We start from the raw sequence: 821 nt of genomic DNA, 5'->3' as shown, positions 1-821 counted from the left end.
TCCCCTCCCTGCTCTGCTGCCCATCCTGCTGGGGATGCAGCCCAGGCTGGGGGGGCTCCTGGCCAGCTCCTCACCCCCAGGGCTACTCTGCCTATTCCCCTACCCTGCAGTGCCACCTGAAACACCTTCTCTGCTCTCCTCTAGGTTCCTGGAGGTGGAGCAGCCCAGGTTCAGCAAGGCTTCCCGCACACTGGCCTTTGTGTACCCCTACCTCTTCGACAGCATCCCCCTCTTCTACAGGGTACGACTCCCCAAGCCCACATTCTCAGCACCTTTTGCTGCCTGCCAGCTTGGAAATCTCAGCTGCTGCTTCTTAATCTGCAAATCTTTGGGGAAATACAGCAGGTCTTTTTTATTGAGTAAAAGGCAAACAAACTCTGGCAGGAAAAGAGATTGGGGTATTTTTTCCTGCACCTATTGATAGGCAGATTCCTCCTGCTTCAAAGCACCGAGCCCATGCTGGGAAGTTCCTGTGAGTTTCCCAGTCCCTGAACTGGAGGGGAGTGGGAATTTTGCTAAGGATGAGGAGTGCAGGGCTGGGATTGGCATGGCCAGGAGGTGACAGCTCTTGCACAGAGCCCCGAGTCCTGCTGCCGGGGGAGACGCTGGGGGCACGGGGCTGGCGCTGCCTCCTGTAGAAACGTGTCCCTCCCTCTCCCCTCTCCCCTCCCACGGCCCCTCTGCCTGGGCTCCAGTTCTACCAGTGCAGGGTGGAGAGCTGCACGGATCCTGCCCTCCTGCTGCACTACAAGCACACGGCCTGTGCCTTCCTCACCTGCTTCATCTTCGCCAGCCACCTGCCCGAGCGGCTCGCGCCCGGA

General features: G+C 59.4%; 1 protein-coding gene across 1 annotated transcript in view; it reads left to right on the top strand.

Annotated features, from left to right (window-relative positions):
- Window positions 1–818, top strand: part of LOC103782058 (membrane progestin receptor gamma-B-like) — a gene marked incomplete at both ends in the record, with an annotated part of 4,825 nt that extends 4,007 nt beyond the window's left edge. The window contains 2 exons of the mRNA XM_008949791.1: window positions 145–241; window positions 696–818. Of these exons, the coding sequence (XP_008948039.1) occupies window positions 145–241; window positions 696–818 (220 nt within the window). The remainder of the gene's footprint in view (window positions 1–144; window positions 242–695) is intronic.
- Between the last annotated feature and the right edge of the window lie 3 nt (window positions 819–821).

This window comes from Merops nubicus, unplaced genomic scaffold (genome assembly GCF_000691845.1).
Source record: "Merops nubicus isolate BGI_N331 unplaced genomic scaffold, ASM69184v1 scaffold4011, whole genome shotgun sequence".
Taxonomy (NCBI): Eukaryota; Metazoa; Chordata; class Aves; order Coraciiformes; family Meropidae; genus Merops; species Merops nubicus.
This window is presented reverse-complemented; position numbering and strand designations above follow the sequence as displayed.